This window comes from Archocentrus centrarchus, chromosome 7 (assembly GCF_007364275.1).
Source record: "Archocentrus centrarchus isolate MPI-CPG fArcCen1 chromosome 7, fArcCen1, whole genome shotgun sequence".
NCBI lineage: Eukaryota > Metazoa > Chordata > Actinopteri > Cichliformes > Cichlidae > Archocentrus > Archocentrus centrarchus.
In genome coordinates this window covers 36726298-36752253 of record NC_044352.1, presented here as the reverse complement: position 1 = coordinate 36752253, position 25956 = coordinate 36726298, and the positions used below count along the sequence as shown (strand labels likewise).

At 43.9% G+C, this 25956-nt stretch overlaps 1 protein-coding gene across 1 annotated transcript in view; it reads right to left on the bottom strand.

Moving 5' to 3' along the window:
• Positions 1–2759: 2759 nt before the first annotated feature.
• Positions 2760–25956, bottom strand: part of LOC115783225 (immunoglobulin superfamily member 21-like) — a 57591-nt gene continuing 34394 nt past the window's right edge. Inside the window, exons 2-10 of the mRNA XM_030733950.1 lie at positions 21219–21331; positions 15560–15681; positions 15329–15447; positions 14908–15023; positions 11968–12490; positions 10963–11063; positions 4808–5000; positions 4686–4724; positions 2760–3963 (exon numbers count right to left, since the gene is read on the bottom strand). Of these exons, the coding sequence (XP_030589810.1) occupies positions 3884–3963; positions 4686–4724; positions 4808–5000; positions 10963–11063; positions 11968–12490; positions 14908–15023; positions 15329–15447; positions 15560–15681; positions 21219–21331 (1406 nt within the window). The 3' untranslated portion in view covers positions 2760–3883. The remainder of the gene's footprint in view (positions 3964–4685; positions 4725–4807; positions 5001–10962; positions 11064–11967; positions 12491–14907; positions 15024–15328; positions 15448–15559; positions 15682–21218; positions 21332–25956) is intronic.

Here is a 25956-nt window from a genome sequence, read left to right as displayed (position 1 = left end):
ATGCCAGTGAACATCTGAATGGTTCAGAGAAGGCCTGGGAGAAAGTGCTGAACCCCACTCACCATGTTTAGAGGAAGAGAAATGCTGAGTATGACCCAAAGAACTGCCTAGCCAGTGTCCAGACCTCAGTCTTCTAAGAAATCTGTGCAGGGAGCTGAAGCTTTGAATTACCGAGCAGCAGCTAAGAAACCATGAAGGATTTAGAGTTTCTGTGAAGAGTCGGCCAAAATCCCTCCTGAGGTGTGTGCAAACCTGGTGATCAGTTACAAGAAGCATTTTACCGCTGTGCTCACCAAGTACTGAGTCATGTTTTTCTTGGGGATCAAATACTATTTTCACTTAATGCCATGAAAATCAATTTATAACTATTCTGTCTCTCTCCATTAAAATTAAACAACGATAAAAATCAGAGACGGTTCATTTCTTTGTAAGTGAGCACACTTACAAATTCAGCATAATTAGTGCCCCACTTTATGTCTTGATTCAAATCAGTTTTTATTCTGTTCTGTTGTATTCATGCATGTATTTTTTTAGAGTTGAATTACAATATTCATTCATTTTTCTTATCCTCCATAAAGAGCTTACAGATACTTCAAGGGCCTTGAGCTGACTACTGTTATGATTTGGCACTATATAAATATGGTGTGAATGAGGCATGTTGCAGCAAGTGGGTGCTCAAATAGAGTAGAAAAGTGTTACATAAGAACCAGTCCATTAAACATGTAAATGGGGAGTTCCACAGGGTTCTGTGCTAGGACCAATTTTATTTACATTATACATGCTTCCCTTAGGCAGTATTATTAGAAAGCACTGCATCAATTTTCATTGTTATGCAGATGATACTCAGCTTTACCTATCAATGAAGCCAGATGACACACATCAATGAGTTAAACTGCAGGAATGTCTTAAATACATTAAGGCCTGGATGACCTCTAATTTCCTGCTTCTAAATTCAGATCAAACTGAAGTTCTTGTACTCGGCCCCACAAATCTTAGAAACATGGTGTCTAACCAGATACTTACTCTGGATGGCATTACTTTGGCCTCCAGTAACACTGTGAGAAATCTTGGAGTCATTTTTGACCAGGATATGTCCTTCAATGCACATATTAAACAAATATGTAGGACCACTTTTTTGCATTTGCTCAATATTTCTAAAATTAGAAACATCCTTTCTCAGAGTGATGCTGAAAAGCTCATTCATGCATTTATTACTTCTAGGCTGGACTATTGTAATTCATTATTATCAGGCTGTCCTAAAAGCTCCCTGAAAAGCCTTCAGCTGATTCAAAATGCTGCAGCTAGAGTACTGACAGGGACTAGAAAGAGAGAGCAGATTTCTCCCATATTGGCTTCTCTTCATTGGCTCCCTGTTAAATCTAGAATAGAATTTAAAATTCTTCTCCTCACCTACAAGGTCTTGAATAATCAGGCCCCATCTTATCTCAAAGACCTCATAGTACCATATCACCCCAACAGAGCACTTCGCTCTCAGACTGCTGGCTTACTTGTGGTTCCTAGGATACTTAAGAGTAGAATGGGAGGCAGAGCCTTCAGCTTTCAGGCCCCTCTTCTGTGGAACCAGCTCCCAGCTTGGATTCAGGAGACAGACACCCTCTCTATTTTTAAGATTAGGCTTAAAACTTTCCTTTTTGATCAAGCTTATAGTTAGGGCTGGATCAGGTGACCCTGAACCCTCCCTTAGTTATGCTGCTATAGGCCTAGGCTGCTGGGGTTCTTCCCAGCAGCCTAGGCCTATTTATAAAGTGCTTTAAGCACTCAAAACAGAGTAGAAAAGCACTACATACAAACCAGTGCATTTAGCAGGATGAGTGTTTTTTCTTCATTCACCTCTTTTTACTCTGTTTATACTTGACTCTGTATTTAATCATTAGTTATTATTAATCTGTCTCTCTCCCCTCACAGCAGATGACCCCCCCTCCCTGGGCCTGGTTCTGCTCGAGGTTTCTTCCTGTTAAAGGGAGTTGTAGGGTCTTTACATTACAATATAAAGCACCTTGAGGCCACTGTTATAATTTTGCACCATATAAATTAAAATTTGCAGCTGCAGGACCTGGGAACGTTACAGACACTGGCTTGACCATGAACTCATCTGTATACCGAAGTATTTTAGTCAAATGTAAATGGACCAGGTTCTTACATAACGTTTTGTACTCTATTCAAGCACTCAAAGCAATTTATACAACATTCTTCATTAACCCATTCATATAAGTACTTTTTTCTATGTCCAAGTGCTTTCTGTCTAAAATTCATACTCCATCGATCACATCAGAGAGCAACTTGGGGTTCACTATCTTGCCCAAGGATACTTTGGCATGCAGACTGGAGCAGCCAGGGATTAAACCACCAACCTTCCAATTAGTGGGTGACCTATCTCCTGGGCTACAGCCACCCCCAGCTGTCATCTAAAGCTTGAGTCATGCAACAAGACAATGGTCCCACGCACAGCAGCAAATGTATAAGAGGAGGATTGAAAAAGAGAAGAATGTGTTGCAATAGCCGAGTCAAAGTCCATCCCTCACACTGACTGAAGTGCTGTGGCAGGACCTTAAGAAAGCTGTGCGTGAACAAGTCCTGCAAACATCAGTGAACTGAAAGAGTTATTGCTAACAAAGGAGGTTCTACAAGAGTCATGGGCTGAACATAGTTTTTCACACTGCTTCTGCTTCTTGGCTCAGTTTCAGTTAAACAAACAATGACACTGTTTTTGATTTTTTTCTTTTTATTATGTCCTGATACATAAAACCTTAGAATTGAATGAGAGTTTATATTAACATACAGTCTTTACATATTGGCTTCTTTCCATTGTTTTAGATGTTAACAGCACCTGCACTTTATAGACCATTAAACCATATTTTTAAATGTGTGTCAAATATTACATTCACACCTGAGCAAAGAAAAAAAAATCCTTATATGGAATAACTCCCAACCCTCTGCTTTCACATCCTTTAGGTTGCTCTCATGTGGGGACAACAACAACAGCCTTAAGGCGACTGTTGGTGAATTGGTGCTATTTGAATAACAGTGAATTAAAGTGAACACTTCAGGAGTGCAGACCACCAAGACCTCTAGAGTAAAACCCGTCGAGTACAACTTCAAAGATTGAAAACGCAGACATATATCACACCTCAGATGATGCATTTTTAGTTGTTGAACGCTGATTAGTTGACAAAAGTCTGCTGAATAAAGTTCCATAAAGCAGTTTAGAGTCCTGTGAAAGGCACCTCTGTGAAGCACAAAGTTTTTAATCTGGCAGGAACAGGAAGCAAGTGATCCAACTTCAGTATCTATAGATACTATTTTGACACCTAATGAAACAAAATGAAATAAAAGGTTTTGTTATGTTCTTCAGACACAGAATAGGAGGAAAGATGAGGCCCCGACAAACCACAGATATGTTGCACAAGGAAATGAAAGCCACTCATGTTGCTGTTCATTTTTGCTGATTTCTGAAAACACGTTCACCAGTTCTTTTTCAATAACAGTCCTGATTAATCAATAGTTGATGGGCCTACAGGTTTGTTTGCTGGCAGTCTGTACAGGTGCTCCGGGGAACTTAAGCTGGTGTGATGTTGAAAAATAGAAACCTGGCAGCTGGTAATGCTGATTGGCCAGCCTGCAGTATATCTGCCATTACCATTACCACCATGGTAGAGGCAAGGATAAAGTGAAGCTCTGCACACATTTAGATTACACGTCTCTGAAACTTCATTCTGTGTCTGATGCAGAATCAGAATGAGTCCTTCCTCTCAAGTCCTTCTGCTTGAGCACTTAAGACTGGGATGGAGTTTAACTACTTCCAGGGGGTCATTGAAGGTGCCTCAGGAAGTTTGGATGGTGTGTTTAGGAGCAGAGCCTCAGGTCACGTCAGCTCACAGGTGAATCTCAGCAGCAGCATGGAGGGTAATGTGAGGGAGCACTGAATGACAGCTGTGTTGATGGCTGCACACAAACAAGACAACATTCAAATGTTGACATTACAACCTCCCATCCGAGCATACTGCATTTCTACTGTCAGCAAATATCATGCAACCACCAAAACATGTCTGCTGTTACTGATGGATCAGCACACGAGCAGTGTTCTCATTCCTGCTCAGAGCTCCAAAGTTGTTCAAAAATGACTAAAAACACATTAAAAGTGCTGCAGTGTTACACTGGCTCACATGTTCCTTCACTATGATGAACACAGACATACTGTACTTTCTTCTGACTACAGAAATACTGGAGAACCAAATGTGTTTGACAGACATTTGATAAAAACGGCAAACAGTTTCAAAAAGTATTAAAAGGCCTGACATCGTGCTTTTCTACTCTGACTGGACACAAAGCACTCTTTATGACAAGAAATATTCACACACACACGTTGATGCAACACTTGATTCGATGCCTTTAACTTTCACAAACACAGGCACATTGATGGATGCACTGGGGCCATTTTGGGATTCAGTATCTTGCCCAAGGACAGTCTTACACTTGGCCTGGAGGAGCCAGGGACTGAACCACGACCTTTTGATTGATAGATGACCTGCTCTACCTCCTGGAGGTAAGGAGGTTATTTATAGTTATTAATAAGTGCTGGAAACTCTCAAACATACAGGTTTTAGATTCATGTAAAGTTGCCACTGTCACAGTTGTACTGTAGCTGTACCTGAACTATGACATACCAATGACATGTTCTTTTCCTTTCTTCAGTCTCGGGTTGTCTGTAAAAACACAAAATATAAGCATTTGCTTTGAGAAGACTGAAATCAATAACCAATCAGAACAAATCGCTGTGCAAACTCACCAAACACAATGAGGCGGGTGTGGGTATCTGTGGAGCCCAGAGGATTCTGGGCTGTGCAGCGGAACATGGAGCCGTTGAGCTCAGCAGGAACTCTCTCCAGGATGAGCTCCCTTCCACTGTGCTCTGTTCTGCCATCGAGCAGATGCCCACCAACTTTGGTCCAAGTGAACATGGGTTCAGGGAAGACCTCGCTCTGTGGGGACACAGGTGTGTGCAGAGCTGTAGGTCAGGTCTCTGCTCACAGCTTACAGGGAGAAAAACCAAGGGAATACATGTCCAGGAGGTGCTATGGTTCTCTGAGTCATATCACCTTTAACACTGTGCTGCAAAAAATCATACACAGAGAAGCTTTTTGAATTTCCTTCCATAGCTTTCAAAAAGAAGTGCTGTAAGACCAATCCAAAAAACTGTCTGTCTGTCTGTCTGTCTGTCTGTACTCTATTCAATTCAATTCAGTTTTATTTATATAGCGCCAAATCACAACAAACAGTCGCCTCAAGGCGCTTTGTATTGTGGGTAAAAACCCTACAATAATACAGAGAAAGTTGAACTTCAACTCATCTGTTAAATAAAATGTGTGGCCAAAGTTGAATTTCTGTCTTTAACGAGTAGGAAAAGAAGGCTGAAAAAATGAATAATATTCAGACCACTGATATAACAGCGTGGAGGCTGGCTATGAATTCATCTTCTACATAATGTCCTCTCTGTGAAATGGTACTCATGAAGCACCTGCTTAGTTCTACAAGTCTCATTCACAAACACCTACATATAGTGTTTTTAATCTAACACACACACACACACACACACACACACACACACACACACACACACACACACACACACACACACACACACACTCACACACACACACACACACACACACACACTTCAGTGGATGCATCAGGAGCAACTCTGAGTTCAGTATCTTACCCAAGAAGAAGAAACACCCAGTGCATCATGGGAACCCCCCAGCAGCCTAGGCCTATAGCAGCATAACTAAGGGATGGTTCAGGGTCACCTGATCCAGCCCTAACTATAAGCTTGATCATAAAGGAAAGTTTGAAGCCTAATCTTAAAAATAGAGAGGGTGTCTGTCTCCTGAATCCAAGCTGGGAGCTGGTTCCACAGAAGAGGGGCCTGAAAGCTGAAGGCTCTGCCTCCCATTCTACTCTTAAGTATCCTAGGAACCACAAGTAAGCCAGCAGTCTGAGAGAGAAGTGCTCTATTGGGGTGATATGGGACTATGAGGTCTTTGAGATAAGATGGGGCCTGATTATTCAAGACCTTGTATGTGAGGAGAAGAATTTTAAATTCTATTCTAGATTTAACAGGGAGCCAATGAAGAGAAGCCAATATGGGAGAAATCTGCTCTGCACAAATGACTGAAGGCAGTCCAACATATTTGCTAAGATTTGTGGGGCCGAGCACAAGAACTTCACTTTGATCTGAATTTAGAAGCAGGAAATTAGAGGTCATCCAGGCCTTTATGTCTTTAAGACATTCCTGCAGTTTAACTAATTGATGTGTGTCATCTGGCTAACAACACCAGCAACTTTCAAACTGCTATCTGAAGATGGTAAATGGACTTGTTCTTATACAGCACTTTTCAATTCTACTTTGAGCACTCAAAGTGCTTTATACAACATGCCTCATTCACCCTATCTAACATTCACACTCTTCTTGTATCTTGTCCAAGGCAGACTGGAGCAGCCAGGGATTGAACCACCAACCTTCCAATTAGAGGATAACCCACTCTACTCTACTCCACCTGAGCTACAACCACCCCAGGATAAATGTAGTTTTGGTAAAATTATAATCCACGTCGGCAGTAATGACACCCAGTTACGCCAATTAATATTGACTCTGTGTGTAACTTTGCAAAAACGATGTCGGACTCTGTAGTTTTCTCTGGGCCCCTCCCCAATCAGACCAGGAGCGACATGTTTAGCCGCATGTTCTCCTTGAATCGCTGGCTGTCTGAGTGGTGTCCAAAAAACGACGTGGGCTTCATAGATAATTGGCAAAGTTTCTGGGGAAAACCTGGTCTTGTTAGGAGAGACGGCATCCATCCCACTTTGGATGGAGCAGCTCTCATTTCTAGAAATCTGGATGAATTATTAACCCTCCTAAAACCTGACTACCCAGGGTTGAGACCAGGGCGCCTCTCTGCAGCTTCTCTCCCACACTAACTGTCTCACTGTCATTGCCCACGTGAGCTTGAAGGCTCCCAGTAAGACGACAGAGTCATCGGATGGAGCACCCTTGACCACCCCATCCAGCAACTCCAAGAAGGTTGGGTACTTTGAACTATTATCTGGCACATAAGTGCAAACAACAGTCAGGACCTTTTCCCAAGTCCAAAGATGCAGGGAAGCAAGCCTCTCATCCATTGTGGATGAGAAAACTCTAATAAGCCGACTGATTCACCACCTCAGGTCCAGTGCCTGCAGTGACCACAGCCCAGATCACCACTGCACCCTCCAGTACAGGGAGGGACCCAACCAGGAAGTGTGCGCCAGGCAGTGGTGGACAGTAACGAAGTACAAATACTTTGTTACTGTACTTAAGTAGATTTTTCAGGTATCTGTACTTTACTTGAGTATTTATTTTTCTGACTACTTTTTACTTTTACTCCCTACATTTTTACACAAGTATCTGTACTTTCTACTTCTTACATTTTCAAAACAAGCGCGTTACTTTAGGTTTAATGCGTCTGAGAAACGTTTGCATTTCCGGTCAGTGTGGAGCCGGCTTTTGATTGCGAGCATTTTTTTTTCTTGGAAGTCGCAACAACAGGGTGGGAGGACAGACACCCCACACGGTAGAGGGAGGGGCTCCTGCAACGCTCGCTCGGAGACCGGAAAGAGCCAGAGGAAGTTGGGCTTTACATAGAGGCTGCACGCCGGAACGGTGAGGAAAATAAATGACAGGAAAACGTAAAGGACAAAAAAAGTGTGAGCAGTTTGTCACACAGTGTGTCTGCAGCTAAAAGAACAGCTGCTGTATTTTAAGGGAGAGCAAAGAATGAGCGATAACTTCACTCAGATGGAGGAAGATGTAAGAAAGAGGTAGAAACGTCCTCCAAGGAGATACTTTTACTTTCTTACTCTGAGTAGATTTCAGAGCCTGTACTTTTTTACTTTTACTTGAGTACAGACGTTGAACCAGTACTTCAACTTTTACCAGAGTAGTTTTTAACACAGTACTTGTACTTCTACTTAAGTACAGAATGTCAGTACTTTGGCCACCTCTGGCGCCAGGGCCCCAGACCCCGCACCCAGACTCCCGCAGAGGGGGCCAGCCACCCAGCCCAGGGCCAGCACCCGCCACCGCAAGCACCCCAGTCCCCACAACCCAAAACCACAAGGCAGCAACCACCCAAGCTCCCACCACCAGCAACCAGGGCAAACACAAAAGCCATCAGCAACCCATATCCATGGGCCCACCCCCAACCACCTCCTAGGCACACGGGGAGACGAGACTATAGCTGATTACCCCTATTATGTGATTGTATTGATCAGTGGGGACCAGAGAGAATCAAATTCATCCAACTGTTTCTTTTAGAGGAGGCAATAATCTAAAAGTAAATTTATAGAGTAATACACATATCATTTATTGATTTCCAGTTCATGAGGATAGTTTTCTTAGCGATGCATAAGAAGAAGAAGAAACAGCCTTTATTGTCCTGCAAAGAGGAAATTTAGGTGTAACAGCACAAAAATGTCAAAACACAACAGGACAAGATTAACAATCTACTACTACTAATAATATACAGGGGTTGGACAATGAAACTGAAACACCTGGTTTTAGACCACAATAATTTATTAGTATGGTGTAGGGCCTCCTTTTGCGGCCAATACAGCGTCAATTCATCTTGGGAATGACATATACAAGTCCTGCACAGTGGTCAGAGGGACTTTAAGCCATTCTTCTTGCAGGATAGTGGCCAGGTCACGACGTGATGCTGGTGGAGGAAAACGTTTCCTGACTCGCTCCTCCAAAACACCCCAAAGTGGCTCAATAATATTTAGATCTGGTGACTGTGCAGGCCATGGGAGATGTTCAACTTCACTTTCATGTTCATCAAACCAGTCTTTGACCAGTCTTGCTGTGTGTATTGGTGCATTTTCATCCTGATACACGGCACCGCCTTCAGGATACAATGTTTGAACCATTGGATGCACGTGGTCCTCCAGAATGGTTCGGTAGTCCTTGGCAGTGATGCGCCCATCTAGCACAAGTATTGGGCCAAGAGAATGCCATGATATGGCAGCCCAAACCATCACTGATCCACCCCCATGCTTCACTCTGGGCATGCAACAGTCTGGGTGGTACGCTTCTTTGGGGCTTCTCCACACTGTAACTCTCCTGCATGTGGGGAAAACAGTAAAGGTGGACTCATCAGAGAACAGTACATGTTTCACATTGTCCACAGCCCAAGATTTGTGCTCCTTGCACCATTGAAACCGACGTTTGGCATTGGCAGGAGTGACCAAAGGTTTGGCTATAGCAGCCCGGCCGTGTATGTTGACCCTGTGGAGCTCCCGACGGACAGTTTTGGTGGAAACAGGAGAGTTGAGGTGCACATTTAATTCTGCCGTGATTTGAGCAGCTGTGGTTTTATGTTTTTTGGATACAATCCGGGTTAGCACCCAAACATCCCTTTCAGACAGCTTCCTCTTGCATCCACAGTTAATCCTGTTGGATGTGGTTCGTTCTTCTTGGTGGTATGCTGACATTACCCTGGATACCGTGGCTCTTGATACATCACAAAGACTTGCTGTCTTGGTCACAGATGCGCCAGCAAGACGTGCACCAACAATTTGTCCTCTTTTGAACTCTGGTATGTCACCCATAATGTTGTGTGCATTGCAATATTTTGAGCAAAACTGTGCTCTTACCCTGCTAAGTGAACCTTCACACTCTGCTCTTACTGGTGCAATTAATGAAGATTGGCCACCAGGCTGGTCCAATTTAGCCATGAAACCTCCCACACTAAAATGACAGGTGTTTCAGTTTCATTGTCCAACCCCTGTATAAGGCAGTAAGAACTATGTGTGACTTAGTTGCAATGCACTTGAGTGAGCACTGAGTGTTTCTTTTCATTCACTTTTTTTAATAGAACAGAATAGCCTTTTATTGTCATTGTACATGGTACAACGAAATTGTGCATGCTCCACTACAAAGTCTGTTTCTTTGTGCTAAAAATATAGGGAAATTAAAATAAATAAGTGGAAAAATACTAACTGTACAAATAGAAACTGTGCATTACTGTACATACTCCACTCTGCATTTAATCACTAATTGTTATTAATCTCTGTCTCTCTTCCACAGTGTGTCTTTTGTCCTGCCCCCCCCCCCCCCCCCCCCCCCCCCCTCCCTCCCTCTCAGCAGATGACCCCCCCTCCCTGAGCCTGGTTCTGCTGGAGGTTTCTTCCTGTTAAAGGGAGTTTTTCCTTCCCACTGTCACAGTGGGTTGTCTGACTGTTGGGTTTTCTCTGTATTATTGTAGGTCTTTACCTACAATATAAAGAGCTTTGAGACAACTGTTTGCTGTGATTTGGTGCTTTACAAATAAAATTACAATTGAACTGAATTCTATTGTTTGAACTGTTGATTCAAGTCCATTTGATTTATAAAGCAGAGGACAAAGCACGTTGGATCAACTGAAGATGATCCAAAGTGCTTTCCAGGAATTTGCATTTCAGGTCTAAAAAAAAAAAAACTTTCAAAACATGAAAAACTGTAAAATGTTTGTTTTGTTGTGTTTATTAATTACAAGTGGAAACAAACTGCCAGCCCTGTTATTACTAGCTATCAGAGTGGCACACTTATTTATGAGTTATAGTCATGTTACACACACACACGCACACACACACACACACACACACTCCTTGAAAGAGCCATGTAGTGAATTCTGCACTGTGACCAAATGAAATGCTCGGAGTTGATTTTCAAAGAGAACATAAAGGCAGTGACAGCAGTTACTGCCTGAGGAACCAACTCAGTATGAAAACTCATCTTGCACTTTGAACGCGGTCAGAGGAGTTAAAAACCCATCTATCCTTTGGTAATGGAACGTCCCCCACCCTTTGTTGAGATTTTTAAACTTCACAGAGATTATTTGTTCAAAGGTCTCTGTGGTGAATACTCACTGCAGAAGGTCCCAGCTGGAAGCCCTGGACTGTGATCCGCACTGTGTCTCCCACTTTGGCTTTGCTGGGGCTCATGGACAGCTTCGGCCCCCTGGGAGCAGCTGAGTGGAAAAGTGGAAACATACCACACTGGATATTAAACACTGGGGAACAAGCAGGACAACGTCCAGATTAATTAAAATCAAAACAGTACATTTACATTTGAGTTACCGACATTAGACTGTACCCACCTGCAGAACACTCAGGATCACACAGCTATGCTGCAAACCTGCTATGGAGCAGTAAAAGCTGTGCTGAGGGCTCAGAATGACCCACTTACTGTCAATTGTTCACACTTCATGTTGAGTAAATGAATTCACTGCTTTGTTAATTCTCTGTAGCCCTGAATTTGTCCTTCAAAAATGTGGTTGTATTGAAGTTTAAATCTCAGCAGCTTTCATTATACAATGTACCATCTACACTGGGAAGACTGGGAGTTTATCTCACTTCTGTATTTAATTTTTATTGGTTTCAAAACCCAATGATTAGCGGCCTGTTCCAGAAAACAGAGTTCAGAGCTGCTGATCAGAGTTGGCTCCATCACCCTCGAGTATACCCACCCACTAATACAAAAGCCTTCAGCACTGCAGCTCCCGGCCCAGGAGTGACCGTAGAAACAGGTAAACAAAGAGCAGAGCCTCCTTTAATGCAGTGCAGCTGAAATGGGAATGTGTGCCGGCGCAGCTCATGATTGGATTTGAAGAAAATGTCACAAAGTTAAACATTAGAATTTAGATTTCCCATCTGAAAAGACTAGCCAATCAATAACTGTGATGCCCAAAACTCTGAGGACACGCCTGTGTGAACAGCTAAAGGTTATTCATATTAAGCACATCTCCAGTCTTTAGGGTTCATGTGATATAGTTCTCACCTGCACAGCTGACTTTATGACCACATGATTTGGGAACTGGAAAACACTTTGGTTTGCATGTTAGCTCAGCCAGTGTGTGTTAGCGAATGACTCACCCAGAGTGACCTCAGCTTGCATGGGCATGGACAGAGCTGGGTGGTTGACCTCACAGCTGAACAGAGCCTCGTTGTCCAGCTGGGGGTTGAGGCTCCAGGTCAGCATGGCTCTGACCTCCATGGTGCCGTCACCTGCTGCCTGCTGCCGGTGATGGAAGTAGTAGAGAGGGTCACTGCTCTGAACCCAGCGGGGAAACTCCCTGCTCACTATCGTCTCAGGGATCACCTCAGTGGTTTCCTCGGGGTTCAGTTCAGACCCTTCTTCTTGGCCCTGTTGAGGATCATCAGGTCCATCGTGGCCTAGCCAAACCTGCTTCTCCTCTTGCTCCAGCAGGGACAGGGACTTCCGGAGTTTGGTGTCATCAGCATCTCGACCGGTCAGGACCTGTGTGCTCCGAAGCCCTGCCTGCTTCCTGCTCCAGCTCTTTTCTTGACCTGGGCTCTTACTCTGGGCTCCCACTGAAGAGAAAGACTTGGCTGTTGGAACCACATCAATGAGCTCACCATCTCTCTTGAAGTACACCTAAGAAGCAGAGGCAAAAAATTAGCTCACCAGGAAATTTGGAAGCATTTCAAATCACAGTTAGGTTCAGGTGGAGGCGTCTTCAGGAGGTGTTACAGGATAGCACAAATGTGGGCCTCATGTTCACTGATCAGCTGTAAATTTAAAAGCAGGAGAAGTTAAATAGTGTCTCCAGTTTTACAGTTCTATCAGCTGCAACATGCTGACACCAACCTGGAGGACGTCAAAGGTTACTGGTACTTGTAATTGTTCCTGTTGTCTTTACGGGCAGCAAAGCAAGGCACCTCTCAGGAGCTGGTAGTTATAAGGCAACTTTCATACAGGAGACTGGGATTTATGCTCCATCCATCCATCCATCCATTTTCTTCCGCTTATCCGGGGCCGGGTCGCGGGGGCAGAAGCCTAAGCAGAGAAGCCCAGGCTTCCCTCTCCCCAGCCACCTCCTCCAGCCCATCCGGAGGGACCCCAAGGCGTTCCCAGGCCAGCCGAGATACACAATCTCTCCAGCGTGTCCTGGGTCTACCACGGGGCCTCCTCCCTGTGGGACATGCCCGGAACACCTCACCCAGGAGGCGGCCAGGAGGCATCCTAATCAGATGCCCGAGCCACCTCAACTGGCTCCTTTCGATGTGGAGGAGCAGCGGCTCTACTCCGAGCCCCTCCCGGATGGCCGCACTCCTCACCTTATCTCTAAGGGAGAGGCCAGCCACCCTTCGAAGGAAACTCATTTCTGTCGCTTGTATTCGCGATCTTATTCTTTCGGTCACTACCCAAAGCTCGTGACCATAGGTGAGGGTAGGAATGTAGATCGACCGGTAAATCAGGAGCCTCGCTTTTACGCTAAGCTCCCTCTTCACCACGACGGACCGGTGCAGCGTCCGCATCACTGCAGAAGCAGCCCCGATCCGCCTGTCGATCTCCCGTTCCCTTCTCCCATCACTCGTGAACAAGACCCCGATATACTTAAACTCCTCCACTTGAGGCAAGAACTCGTTCCTGAGCCGGAGATGGCACTCCACCCTTTTCCGTCCAGACAAAGAGCAAACAAACCCTTTTTTGGGTCCAGACAAAGAGTGGTTCAGAAGACCCTTATGAGGGAAAAAACAAGGGAACAGTTTACCCTGCCCGGGATAGGGTTACCGGGGCCCCACCCTGGAGCCAGGCCTGGGGAGGGAGCTCGAGGGAGAGCGTCTGGTGGCCAGGCATTAGCCCGTGGTGCTTGGCCGGGCGCAGCCCGAAGAGGTTACATGGGCCCGCCCTCCTGCAGGCCCACCACCCGCAGGAGGTGTCGTAGGGGTCGGGTGCAATGTGTGTCGGGCGGTGGCCGAGGGCGGAGGCCCTGGCGGACCGATCCCCGGCTATCGAAACTGGCTGTTGTTGTTGGGATTTATGCTCCATGTGGCAAAATCATTTTCAGCTGTACCTTTGTTTTTAGTTTTAGGTTTTTTTAGGTATTTTTAAGGATCATAGTTTACCACATGCTGCTGTGAGGCCGGGCTGCCGGTCCAGAAGGTGGAAGGTGAGACAGGACATAAGGTTTAAAGCAATCCTCCTCTAGTGCCAACAGGAATCTAGTGCAGGAGAATTACACTGAGAAGGGCTTTTAAAGGGGGAACAATAACACAATCTAATAATCCTCTCAGTGTGCATAAGGGCTTTTGCAGATTGCTCTGAGATGGACCTGCAGTTGCTCTCACACTAACTCCTGCTTTTTAAAAATAATAAATTATCCATTTATTTTTGACATTTTAGTCAGAATTGTGTTTTTAATGATGCTGCCTCTGAGGCATCGAAACATTAGAAACAGTCCAGCTGTGACGTGTGTGTTGCTGTCTCAGTGGGAAGCTTACACCTGGATACTGCTCTGTTGATCTTATACATTACATAATCATGTGCCCTTATTGATCATTATCATCATCATCATCATCACAGTCATTAAACAAAAGAACTTTTAAACAGGCAGCAGAGAAATGAAGGAACATTGCTCCTCTTCATCTTCATCATTTTCTCTGTTTCTTATTGAGAAGTGTTGCCACGCTTCTCTGGACTTTTATTTTATCACATATGGTGCTATCCTCTAATCCTCTCATATTAATTCCCAATGTATTTTCAAAAGAGGTCATCCAGGGCGCAGACCACAGCTGTAAATAGCTTTTTCATTTCCAAATTTCAAACTGCTGCAGGATGCATCAAACAGGGGTCACTGCTTTTCTCTGTGAGCACTAACCTCTTAAATCCAGCAGAGCTCCCAAACTCATTCTGCAGTGAAAGTGGGAGCACTCTTTGTAACTCGACCAGGAAAAGAGTTTTCAGTGTTTTCACGATCATAAAGAGATGATGGATCATGAAGCTTTCACATACACGGCTCTGACACCGGTTAGATCACAAATACCAAATCTTTCAGGTATCCATCTCACCACGGGAGCTGGCTTCGCTCCAGTAACGATGCAAACCAGAGTGAAGTTCTGGGCCTCGTAGCGGCTGAATGGAGCTGGGCTGTCGGCTGCCACCACAGAGATCGACTTGGGAGGTACTGCAGAGGAAATGCAAAGACTAAGGCTCAAAGACGGAAGTGCTTTCCAGTCGTTGAAGGTGTGTTTTAGATGAATGCAGTGGAAACACCTTCAAATCATCATAATCATTTATTATTATTATTTTTATATGTTGTTACTCTGATAAAGGGAATTGTTTTTGTAAAAAATACACCGAGGGCAAAGTGAGTTTTCACTAAATAAACTTGGATAAATTACTGCAAAGTTTGGTAAAGGATATCCTGGTGCCTACAGAATAAATCCTCCAGTACAGTTTTGATGGGACAACATGAATATGAATACATACCTATGACAGTGAGGCTGATACTGCTGGAGGCGAGAATAACTTTGTCTCTGGAGCTTCTGTCATAGATCCCTACGTGGCACTCATACAGGCCATCATCCTCCATCTGAACCTCCGGAAGTCTGTTCATATCCGCAGTTACAAAAATAACAGGGGATGGTTTTTCTCATTTTAAACATCTCAGATGTTCAGTGGAAAATCCATATAGACATAACAAACACACAGTAGTCTCACCGCACTGTTGACTGGTAAACTAGCTCCTCCCGTCTGTGGCTGTCCTCCATGTGGGAGTAGCTCGTGTTGTACATGGCATCATAAGTGAAAATCTTCTGCTTGGCCCCGCCTCCTTCAATAACCTGCATAGGGAGCGTGCACTAACATTAGACCCAATTTAAGAAGAACGGCTGCAATTTATGCATTCCATAAAAAGGTAAACGCGTGCATCTGCCAGCCCCTAAAATGTATTTCCAGTACAACATTAGTGTCTACTGCACACTAGTCCTACAATACCGTGATTCTTTTTCATATCAGAGTTCAAAAGTTGGGACAGGAGGGCACAGAGGAAAATGGCAGGGTGCAGCCACGATAAATGAGATGCAGATCATTGAATTACTATCAGCCAAATGCATTTTAAAACCAGATTCTCACGCCACACTCCTGCTCTTCACCTGATTGGATTGATTACTTTAATACCTTACCCATGGCACCCTATAAACATGAGCAGCTGCATCACCAGGTCTCTTCTGTAATATACAGTTAGGTCCACAAGTGTTGGACATTCTTTGTCATTTTCTCTGTGGAGCAGCACAGATGTGACTGAAGTGCACATGTTCAGGTTCAGTTCAAGGAGTTTAACAAAAGTATTGAATTGCTTGAAGTAAAATTAATTGTTCAGACTACATTTTAAAATGCTGGGTTTCCTCCATAGAGATGCTCTGCAGGCCTTTACTGCAGCTGCTGCAGATGCTGCTTGTTTGTGGATCTCTGCCCTCAGTTTGTGTCCAGTAACTGAAAAGCTGCTCTGGGATCAGGTGACTGACTTGGACGTTAAAGAATATCCAGTTTGTTTGCCTTGACAAACCTTTTTATCCATTTGCACTGTGAAGCGCTGTAGATCAGTCCTGCAGCATTTGGTTGAATCTGAGCAGATGGTCTCTGTACACCTCTGAATTCGTCCTTCATGTCCATGCTGTAACACTGCCTCTACCATCCCTGACAGATGGCGTGGTACACTTTTAACCACGAGCTGTTCCTTTGCTCCCCCATACGTTTGTCTTCCTGTCATTCTGATACAAGTTCATCTTAGTTTCATCTGTCCAAAGATTGTTTTCCAGAACTTTAGATGTTTCCAAGCAAAGTCTAATCTGACCTTCTTGGGTGTAACCAGCAGTTTGCATCTTGCTGTAAACCTTCTGTATTTCCATTCATGACTGATGACACACGGACCCCCCCCAGAGTGTCTTCACCTGGTTAGATGTGACAGTTTTTGTTTTCTTTTTTATTATTCTTTTTATTCATCAAACACAATCATGAAATATAAAACTATATCATGCTCACATTCAAAAGAGAGAGCAGAAAGAAAGCAGAAACAAATCAATAACATTCATCAACAAACCTTGGAACCCAGAGATTACACATTATACATTATATATTATCATTCTCTTTCCCAAAATGTAAAACAAACAAACAAACAAACAAAAACAAAGATTTTCTTAAATCAAACGAGAAATCGGTGAATTTAGGGCCCATTTTTTTGAAAATATGCACGTTTTTAGTTGTAATCTTGCAGTCATGCGTTCCATGTAGTAGTAGTAGAAGAAGAAGAAGAAGCAGCTACTTGCTGCTGCCTCCTTGTCACAACAGGTACTGTAGTTGTACATGTTTGATGCCAGATTCCTCACAACCCATGAGAGGATTTGTATTTCTGCCTGGAACTGAACCGGCAACCTTTCATTTGCAAAGCAAACGTGTAATCCACTACACTACAGACTACATGCTTTCTCTGCAGTAAACCTCCTTAACCTTCTCCCTCCACCAACCCACTGTGGAGGGCTGTGACCTCAGCCAGGAGATTTTAATCATCTTAGCAATTAGTAGAAGGACTCTCAGAAGTAATATCTCATTATCACTGAATCCTTCTGGTGGAATATCTAATAGAGTAACATGGTTAAAGGCAGATCTGTATTTAGATATTTTTTAAATGTTCTCCCAGAAGAGCCCCTCCAGCACTAACCTCAGCTGTCACCAAATTTTGATGTGATAAAGGGATAAAAAAAAAAAGCCTCATATTATCTTTGTACAGGATGACTCCAACTCTTCATATGGAATTAAATGTATTCAGTTCCTGTTTTTGTTTAATTTCCAAACTGTTGTCCATTCTTCCTGTAATAGCTAATGTGGATGTGAAATAATAACATAAGGAATGAGTCTTTACAAAGCGTGTCCCATTCTTTGTGTTTCTGTACATTCCATTTTATTTTTAATAAAATTCTCATTCACAGTAACAGTTGGCTGCTGTGTTACAGCAGCCAAAACATGAAAAACATCACAGAACAAAATAGCTTGGAAAGTTAAAAAATGACTCTAAAAAGGAGCTCAGTTAACCATGAAATACAAAAAAAGAGAGGAGATCAATTAAGCTCCTACTGTATCAAATCTAAACAATAAGGAGCTCAAATCTAAATGAATGCAGGTTTTGTAGTATGAGGTGGTAAAGATATTTTTTCCCATGTTTCTGGCAGTAGACACAGCCACAGTCATGGTGATGGAGGAATCCAAACCGTATGTTGATGAACGAGATTCAGAAATGTTCCTGTGCACCAACGTATCCAGGACTACACCAATTTTCAATCTACTAGTGCAGCTATAACAGCTTCAGCTCTTCTGGGAAGTCTTTCCACAGGTTTAGGAATGTTTATGGGAATTTCTGACCATTCTTCCAGAAGCACATCTGTGAGGTCAAACACTGATGTTGGAGAGAAGGCCTGGCTCACAGTCTCCACTCTAATCCATCCCAAAGGTGTTCTATCAGGCTGAGGTCAGGACTCTGTGCAGGCCAGTCAAGTTCTTCCACACCAAACTGGTTCATCCATGTCTTTATAGAGCTGCTTTGTGCTCTGGTGTGCAGCGATGTTGGAACAAGAAGGGGCCATCCCCAAACTGTTCCCACAGAGTTGGGAGCTTCAAATTGTCCCAAATGTCTTCGTATGCTGAGGCATTAAGAGTTTGTTTCACTGGAACTAATGCCACGTTTCCATTAGTACCTACTCAGCACGACTTGACTTAGCACGGTCTTGTTTTGTTTCCATACAATTGAGGACCACCTCAGTGTGGGTGGAGTCGATAGAGCAGCGTGGGCAGTAGTCTCTTGACGTAATTTGTATGTAACTCAAAACACAACACAACAATGGATGAGATGGAGGCAAGCTACAGTAACACAGCTAAGGCCAGTTTAATATCATCATCATGCATAAGTCCCCGTACAATGTTTTAATGGATGAAGGTTGTCATTGTTAAGTATTAACCCTATGCCCCCGAACATGCTGTAATTGACTAAAAATACTAAAAAAGTACCTGTTAATGGAAACACTTTCAAACCACGTCGAGTCGAGCCACGCTGAGTAGATACTAATAGAAACGCGGCTTATGGGGCCGAGCCCAACTCCTGAAAATACCCCACACCATAATGCCCCCCATCCACCCTATAACCCCCCCTCCACCAAACTTTACACTTGGCACAATGCAGTCAGACAGGTACTGTTCCCCTGGCAACCACCAAACCCAATCCAGTGGCGGCGTGCTTTACACCACTGCATCAACGCTCTGCATTGAGCTTGGTGATGTAAGGCTTGGATGCAGCTGCCATGGAAGCCCATTACACACTGTTCTTGAGCTGATCTGAAGGTCACATGAAGGTTGGAGGTCTGTAGTGATTGACTCTGCAGAAAGTTGGTGACCTCTGTGCACTATGACCCTCAGCATCCTCTGACCCCACTCTGTGATTTTACATGGCTTACCACTTCATGGCTGAGCTGCTGTTGTTGCCAATCACTTCCACTTTGTTATAATCCCACTAACAGCTGACTGTGGAATATTTAGCAGTGACTGGACTTGTTGCACAGGTATCATCCTATCACGGTACCACGCTGGGATTCACTGAGCTCCTGAGAGTGACCCATTCTTTAACTAATGTTTGTAGAAGCAGTCTGCATGCCTAGGTGCTGGTTTATACACCTGTGGAAGTGACTGGAACACCTGGTGAGTGAATACTTCTGGTAATTTAGTGTATCTTCTTATTGGTCAGATTAATGTCCCTGCCTGAAAAGTCCTGAAGCCAGGTACAGTCACACTGTGGCCATAAAGCACATCAAACCGCACTCACTGTGTTATTCAGCTCACTATTGTAGTATTATTGTCCCAGCACCTCACATTCCTCAAGATGATCGCTGCAACAGCTTCAGTCCAAAAAACCTCAGCATTTCATTTGTAGCTGCTCCAGGACCACAGTCCTCCCTCCAGGACCACAGTCCTCACTCCAGGACCACAGTCCTCCCTCCAGGACCACAGTCCTCACTCCAGGACCACAGTCCTCCCTCCAGGACCACAGTCCTCACTCCAGGACCACAGTCCTCACTCCAGGGCCACAGTCCTCCCTCCAGGGCCACAGTCCTCACTCCAGGACCACAGTCCTCCCTCCAGGACCACAGTCCTCCCTCCAGGGCCACAGTCCTCACTCCAGGACCACAGTCCTCCCTCCAGGGCCACAGTCCTCACTCCAGGGCCACAGTCCTCCCTCCAGGGCCACAGTCCTCACTCCAGGGCCACAGTCCTCCCTCCAGGACCACAGTCCTCACTCCAGTTCCACAGTCCTCACTCCAGGTCCACAGTCCTCCCTCCAGGACCACAGTCCTCACTCCAGGGCCACAGTCCTCACTCCAGGGCCACAGTCCTCACTCCAGGACCACAGTCCTCACTCCAGGGCCACAGTCCTCACTCCAGGGCCACAGTCCTCCCTCCAGGACCACAGTCCTCACTCCAGGTCCACAGTCCTCCCTCCAGGGCCACAGTCCTCACTCCAGGTCCACAGTCCTCACTCCAGGACCACAGTCCTCACTCCAGGGCCACAGTCCTCACTCCAGGGCCACAGTCCTCCCTCCAGGGCCACAGTCCTCACTCCAGGGCCACAGTCCTCCCTCCAGGGCCACAGTCCTCACTCCAGGGCCACAGTCCTCCCTCCAGGGCCACAGTCCTCACTCCAGGACCACAGTCCTCACTCCAGGGCCACAGTCCTCACTCCAGGGCCACAGTCCTCACTCCAGGACCACAGCACAATGACCTGGAGAAGGTTCCAAGAGTGTAATCTGAAGAAAGCCACTAGTAGGCTTGGAAAACCGGACTTAAGAAGCTTTGTGAAATTAAAAGTAGAAAGTACCTTTGCATAAAGTACAGTGACAAAAATTAAATAAAATATAATAATATTAATAAAATATAATAACAACAGCAACAACAACAATAAATAAATATTTGGGTCTCAATCCCTTACATCTGGGCATCTCCAAGTACATTTTTGTTTTATTATTCACAGGTTGGATTTCAAATATAGATCTGTTTTTCAATCCAATACCTTGATCACAGACTTATGAGTAGAGCCAGAACCCGAGAGCCATGTGGAATAGATAGAGTGTAAAAATATCAGTTGGGCAGTGTTGACCATTTTGTGAATTTTGTCTTCTAACAGTAACTAAGTGGTAATTTTAGATACCCTTATATACTTAGATATGTAATTCTAGTATCAGAATGACACACACAAGATATTAATGTGGGAAAACCACTATCACTGTCACTGTGAGCATGTGAGATCACCACTTGGCTCAAAGCGCACCCGTTTGCTCACCTGAAACCACACAATCTCTCGTAGGCTGCCATCTGTTTGGAAGTTGCACTTGAGCGTGACTGTATCTCCAATGACGACAGGAGGAAGAGGTTCAATAGAAACGGTTAAATAACCTGCCAAAGAGACAAGAGTAAGAGATATGGCTGCTATGGTGAAGAGGAAGTCCTGCTCTGAGCAGCTTCTCACAGTCAGTAGTTTTGGTGCTGTTCACTTTACTTCCACTCTGTTGTATCAAGGCTGAGGTTTGGACCCTCATTTAGCAAAACCTTTTATGTTGCACAAGCTTAACTAAATGTGGTTCATCAAGCAATATCACAGGTTGTGTTTCCACTGTTCTCCACATTAGGGTGATGGTGCTAAATTAAATCTAACAATGCTAAATCCACATTTTAGGAACCTTAGAGCTAACTGATTTATATTTAGCTTATAGTTAGGGCTGGATCAGGTGACCCTGAACCCTCCCTTAGTTATGCTGTAATAGGCCTAGGCTGCTGGGGGGTTCCCATGATGCACTGAGTGTTTCTTTTTTGCTCACCTCTTTTCACTCTTTGTGTTTAATGTTTAATCATTAGTTATTATTAATCTCTGTCTCTCTCCCCTCAGCCCCCCCCCCCCCCCCCCCCCCCCCCTCAGCAGATGACCCCCCCTCCCTGAGCCTGGTTCTGATGGAGGTTTCTTCCTGTTAAAGGGAGTTTTTCCTTCCCACTGTCACCAAGTGCTGCTCATAGGGGGTCGTTTGGACTGTTGGGTTTTCTCTGTATTATTGGAGGGTCTTTACCCACAATACAAAGCAGCTGGAGGTGACTGTCTTTGTGAATTCGTACTACGGTATATAAATTGAAAGAAATGAATTTACTGCAACGCTTTAGTTGCGACCTGTTGAAGATATGATGACACATACCAATAAACAGCACTACCATTAACTGTACTGATGCAGGAAGAATTACCACCAGAGTGGAAATCTGACCAACCAGTAAATGATCAGTTAACATCCATCTCTCTTCTGTTTAATTGTTGAATAATGGTTGGAAAAATGTTTTTGTAGAACATGAGGATTTTTGCTATAAAATGTAAAATTTATCAGTTTATGGTAACACATATTAGTGGAATATTTTATTTATGTTCAAAACATGTATTGAAGTCTCAGTGGTCTCGACCACTAAATTCTGACCAGTTTATAACAGTTGTGTTAACAGGAACACGGCAGACAAGCTGAAAATGTAACGTCTCTGGCCACAAGAGTTGTAAAGTTGTAAAACAGATGAAAAAACAAATTCTTTTTATGTTGATAATTCGACTAAAGAAATCACTGAAGTAGAAGTCAGGAATAGAGATACTGCAGTCTCCATTATTATTCAGTTTTCAGCATGATAACAGAGTACAACATCACCAGAACATGGTGATAATTTGTTTGCCACGGACGGTCACAGTTTGCAGTACGTCATGTAGTGTAGTGGTTCTGCTGTTGCCTTTGAGTGTGCAGTAATGGTCCAGTCGGACTAGAATAACCTCTTTGACACCGGTGAAGTTTTTTTGTTGTTATGAACTGATTGCAAATGGTTGTGGTGACCAATTAGTCACCCAGAGGTTGAGTGCGCCACACCTTCAGCCTCTGGGCATTCAATTTTAACTGCAAGGCAATTGCACAGGTTGCTTGTGGGAGCCGACCTGTGTCCAAACAATCACCGTCTGACTCTGACTGTCACTCTCAGGCCGGATGGTGAAGGTATGCAACAGATTGGTTGTCTAATTTATAAATAGAGGCCGATTGCTAACATGTTGCAATGAATCTGAGTCACTGGATGAGTGCAGCTCATAGATGGACATAGATGGAATAGGGAACTCGACTCAACTGTTTGCCAACTGGTTTTCTTCTTCTTTCAATTGCTCCCTTTAGGCCAGTGTTTCTCAAACTGTGGAGCGCGCCCCATTAATGGGGCACAGGGTCATGACAGATGAATGACCTGGGAGGAAAGTCATGCAGAAAAAATGCTGATTAATTCTCACAGTGGAACAAGGAAACGTTACCAGGTACGCTAGCACAGTGGCTAGCAAAACTCTCCACCATCTCCATCAGTGTCTGCGTACACAGGGCCATCGTGCTGCTGCTTGAATTGAACCAGGGGGAACATCTCAGACTTGTCTCTCTAACAGTGTCTCCAAACTGCTCATTCTGAGCTGTCCCTCTGATGTATTCATTTCTGATCTTCTCCATTCTGGTCATTTCCAATGATGCCTCCTGTCTTTTGGGGTGGCTGTAGCTCAGTAGGTAGAGCAGGTCACCTACTGATCGGAAGGTCAGGGGTTCGATTCCTGGCTACTCCAGGCTACATGCCAATGTATCCTTGGGCAAGATACTTAACCCCAAGTTGCTCTCCGACCGTTCTGTCGGAGTATGAATGTGAGTGAATGTTAAATAATTAAAAAAGCACTTAGCTTAGTTAATATGGAAGTGCTTGTATGAATGGGTGTGCATGGGTAAATGTAAAAAATGTGTTGTATAAGCGCTTTGAGTGCTCATACTGAGTAGAAAAGCGCTATATAAGAACTAGTCCATTTACCATTTTGTTAGCGCCACTATCTGCAAACCATCCATCATAGCAGGTCTCACTATGACTTTGTAAACCTTCCCTTTCACTCTTGTTGTTCTGCTTCTGTCACATGTCACTCTGACACTTGTCTCCAACCACACCACCCTGCCTGCACTCTCTTTTTCAGTTGCTTTGAATGGTTAAATGGTTAATGTCATCTATTTTTACTGCCTCTACTCCTTGCAGCTTCACTGTTACACCTGTCTCGCTGCTACTGACTTTCTCTCCAGTGCATACCTCCACGTCTGCAGGCTCTCTTCTGTCTGCTCCCTACTCTGACTGCAGACCACAATGTTGTCTGCAAACATCATAGATTTATACAGCACCAAATCACAACAAACAGTTGACTCAAGGCACTTTACATTGTAAGGTAAAAACCCTACAATAATTACAGAGAAAGCACGTTTTTGTGCAGAGTGTGTAACAGACGTATCTCACAACAAGGTGACGGTCGTAAAAACCTGCACAAAGTGGGGACGATCAGAAGCAGAGAGAATTGTGGAATTTATAGAACAAAGTGAGAGAAAAAAGACAAAAGCTAAGAGCTGCAGCATGACCTGGAAAATGCAGCACTGAGAAGCAGCAGCAGTATAGCACATGTTACTTTCTACAGGTACTCCAACAAGAAACCACAACAGACTGAGTCTTAAGGTTTGCATGTTTAATTTGGTGTAATTATTATTCATGTATCACCAAAGAAAAACATAATTTGCTGTGTTCAGTATTTGGTGCAGACTTTTGAAGTGCTCCAGATTTCTTTCCTGACACTTGAATATTTACGATGGTCTAAATCCCACTGAGCTTAAGGATTAAATTTAGTGGGAACATGCAGCTGAAATATTTTCTGCCTGTAATTCTTGCGTTAGATTAGCAGCTCACCGTCGGTTGGTGCTGTGAAAACGGCTGTCTGTTCATCATTCCATCAATTTTGGCCAGCTCCAGCACAAGCTGACCCTAGTCTAACACTGACAGCTTACAATATACTGTGGATACACTATAATCCCCAGAAGCGACAGTACTTACTCCAAGATGAGATTTAAATGCTGTTGTGGGATGAAGGGTTAATGCAAAATGCAAGTCTTCAACTGCACACAGCATTTATGACATCCACTGCAAAAAGATACATTCACAGAGGTCTGAAAGAAATTGTAATCAAAGTTACTGTAATTCTGAAACCCACTGGCCCCCAGGCTTGCCATGTAGCCAGGAGATCTGGCTAATACGTAACAGAAATCCAATTCCTGTTTGCAAGTTTCCTGTTTCAAAAAGCTAGTAAAAGGCTAAATCTTCCCCAGATCACAACTAATTTGAGATGTTTTGAAAGTCCATTTCAGCAGATACAATCCATCTTTTTGGTGTTCTCATCACTGTTAATTTCGTTGACGAAATATTTTTGTCATAGTTTTCGTCAACGACCCTTTTTTTCATGATGAAAACGACTAAAATAAAAACTACCTAAAATGATAAAAACGATAACGAAATTAACTGACACTTTAGTCAATGAATGAAAACGAGATGAAAATGCTTGTGGGGGATGACATCCAATCAGAACTGATTTAATTTTGTGACAAGTTATGAAAACATCCAATCAAACGCACAGTTGCGCAAATTTGCTCTAAACCCGGGAAGACCAAACTAGCCTGTGATTGGTCGTTACTTCCGATAGAACTAAGTGATGTAAACAATGTCAGCAGGGAGAAAGAGAAGAGCCGATTATGGACACATTTGTTCTTTGTTACTGTGACAAACAAAACGATGTGTAAACCATGTGGGGCGACTATCTCAGGTAAAAACATGACAAATCTTAAACAACATCTGCAAACCAGTCACCCAGATCTCCATGCAAAGGTCAGCATTTTAATGTCATGCAGGGTAAAGTGTTTTTCCCAGTTTGTGTTTAGAGAAAATCTCCACACCACGGTGGATTAGCCTTTATAATCTTAGTCCTGAACACTGCCCTGTACCTTTCAGAGCGTCCTGCTGTAAAACGCTCCGATTATCTCAGTGAGGTGGTGTTAATGATCAGGTGTGTGGGAAGCAGGTGAAACGCTAATGTTAATATTATTAATAATATTCCATAACTTTGAATAAATGTTTAATTTTGTGTAAGTGTGTATAATGACTAATTCAAGGGAACTGAAGAAAAA